The 1,915-nt window shown below is 45.8% G+C and overlaps 1 protein-coding gene across 1 annotated transcript; it reads left to right on the top strand.

Annotated features, from left to right (window-relative positions):
- Nucleotides 1-1,198: 1,198 nt before the first annotated feature.
- Nucleotides 1,199-1,898, top strand: LOC143019826 (uncharacterized). Its single transcript, XM_076175808.1, has 2 exons — nt 1,199-1,360; nt 1,524-1,898. Exons 1-2 carry the CDS (start codon nt 1,199-1,201, stop codon nt 1,896-1,898), a joined length of 537 nt encoding a protein of 178 aa, XP_076031923.1.
- The last annotated feature ends 17 nt before the right edge of the window (nt 1,899-1,915 follow it).

The raw sequence follows: 1,915 nt of genomic DNA, 5'->3' as shown, positions 1-1,915 counted from the left end.
CGGACGAGAACGTCGACCTGGTCCCACACAAGGTCATGGGTAACCGGCGAATCTCAACGCTGGTCGTTGCTGCTCGGGCGGGAACGTCTCGGGAGCGCGCAGACCACACTGAGCTTAATTAAGACGTCGAAGGTTTCTACCCGATGGGTCCCTCGATTTCTGACGCACGACCAGATGTGGACTCTTGCGACTTTGTCCCGGGACAACTTGACCTTGATGCAGAAGGACCCGGAGAGCTTCCGGGAAAGATTCGTGACCACGGACGAGACTTGGGTCCACCACTTCGACAAAAGAGCAGTCGAAGCAGTGGAAGGAAGCACAACGACTCTCCAACCCGCAAGAAGGCCAAGGTGACGACCTCGGCTGGTAAGGTCACGGCTTCCGTCTTTTGGGACGCGAAGGGAGTCCTGTTGATCGACTACTACTCCAAGGGCCACACCATCACCGGGGCGTATCACGCGAACCTCCTGACCGAACTGCGGCGGAAGGACCAAGGAGAAACGTCCCGGGATGCTGTCCAAAGGCGTGATCCCCCACCAGGACAACACACCTCGCTGTTGACAATGGCCAAAACTCGAGACTGTGGATTCCAATTGCTGCCTCACCCACCCTGTTCACCGCCCGTCCAACTTCCACCTCTTTCCTAACCTGGAGAGGCACCTGGCTGGCTCCCCGCTCTTAGGACGATCGTGAGATTATGTTGGCCATGGATGAGTTCTTTGAGGATAAACTTTCAGACTTCTATTTGAGTGGGATCCAGGCGCTTGGGGAGCGCTGAGAAAAGTGTATTGTGTTGAGAAATAAAGGTTCAGTTTTCTCTGGGTGATAACACTTCGTGAAGGCTCACAAATTGTTATTCACCCCTCGTGTATATATATTTATATATATATATATATATATATATATATATATATGTATATATATATATATATATATTGAACCTGGGTTTCCTTACCATATTTTCGCTCATATATATATATATATATATATATATATATATATATATATATATACACGGGGGGGGTAATTGAAAATTTCGTGGCCTATGGTAAAAGGGCAAGAGTTAAAGACTTGTAAAAAAAATTCGCAAATAATGTAATATTTAATTAGCCGGTAAAAGATTTTTTTTTTTTTTTTTTTTTTTTTTTTTTTTTTTTGACAGATGATTGATTTGGGACAGTAAGGTATTGTAGATAAAATGGACAAGACTGGTCATCGGGCTGTCATTCAGTACATACACATCAAGGGCTTAACTCCAAAGGAAATTCACGTGGACAATGCACCTTCATACAGCAAAGTTAAAAAATGGGCAACTGGTTTGAAACAGGGCAGGGACAGCCTTGAAGTTGAACCTCGTCAAGTAAGGCCTGACTGCCACAGTCACCACTCAAGAAATCATCGACAAAACCCATGACATGTTGCTCACAGATCGGCATTTGACCGAACGTTTTATTGCGAGAGAGGAGGGCATCTCCCAGGAACGTGTTCATACAATTATCCACAACCATCTTGAAATGACGAAGGTCTCAGCTCGGTGGGTCCCAAAACTTCTTGGACCTGATCAGAAGCGGCTGCGATGCAACATGTCAATGAACAATCTTGCCATTTTCGATGCTGATCCACAAAGATTTATCCGGCGATTTGTGACCATGGATGAGACTTTGGTTCACCACTTTCAGCCTGAGTCGAAGGAACAGTCAAAACAATGGAAGCATCATGGATCTCCAGCTCCAAAGAAGGCCAAGTCGGCCTCCATTTTTTGGGATTCTGAGGGGGTGCTACTGGTGGATTATCTGACAAAGGGTCAATCCTTTACTGGACCATACTATGCCACCTTAATGAGGCAGCTGCGAGAGAAAATTAACAAGAAAAAAAACGACGTTGAAAGCTGTCATTAGGGGTGCTTTTCCATCGG

This window comes from Oratosquilla oratoria, chromosome 38 (genome assembly GCF_046742065.1).
Source record: "Oratosquilla oratoria isolate Oo_2021 chromosome 38, ASM4674206v1, whole genome shotgun sequence".
Classification (NCBI taxonomy): Eukaryota; Metazoa; Arthropoda; class Malacostraca; order Stomatopoda; family Squillidae; genus Oratosquilla; species Oratosquilla oratoria.
This window is presented reverse-complemented; position numbering and strand designations above follow the sequence as displayed.

Coding starts and splice junctions, on each gene's coding strand:
- LOC143019826 (XM_076175808.1), top strand. CDS start 1,199: ATGGACAAGACTGGTCATCGGGCTGTCATTCAGTACATACACATCAAG. Junction 1,361..1,523: donor TTGAAGTTGAACCTCGTCAA/GTAAGGCCTGAC, acceptor GAAATGACGAAG/GTCTCAGCTCGGTGGGTCCC.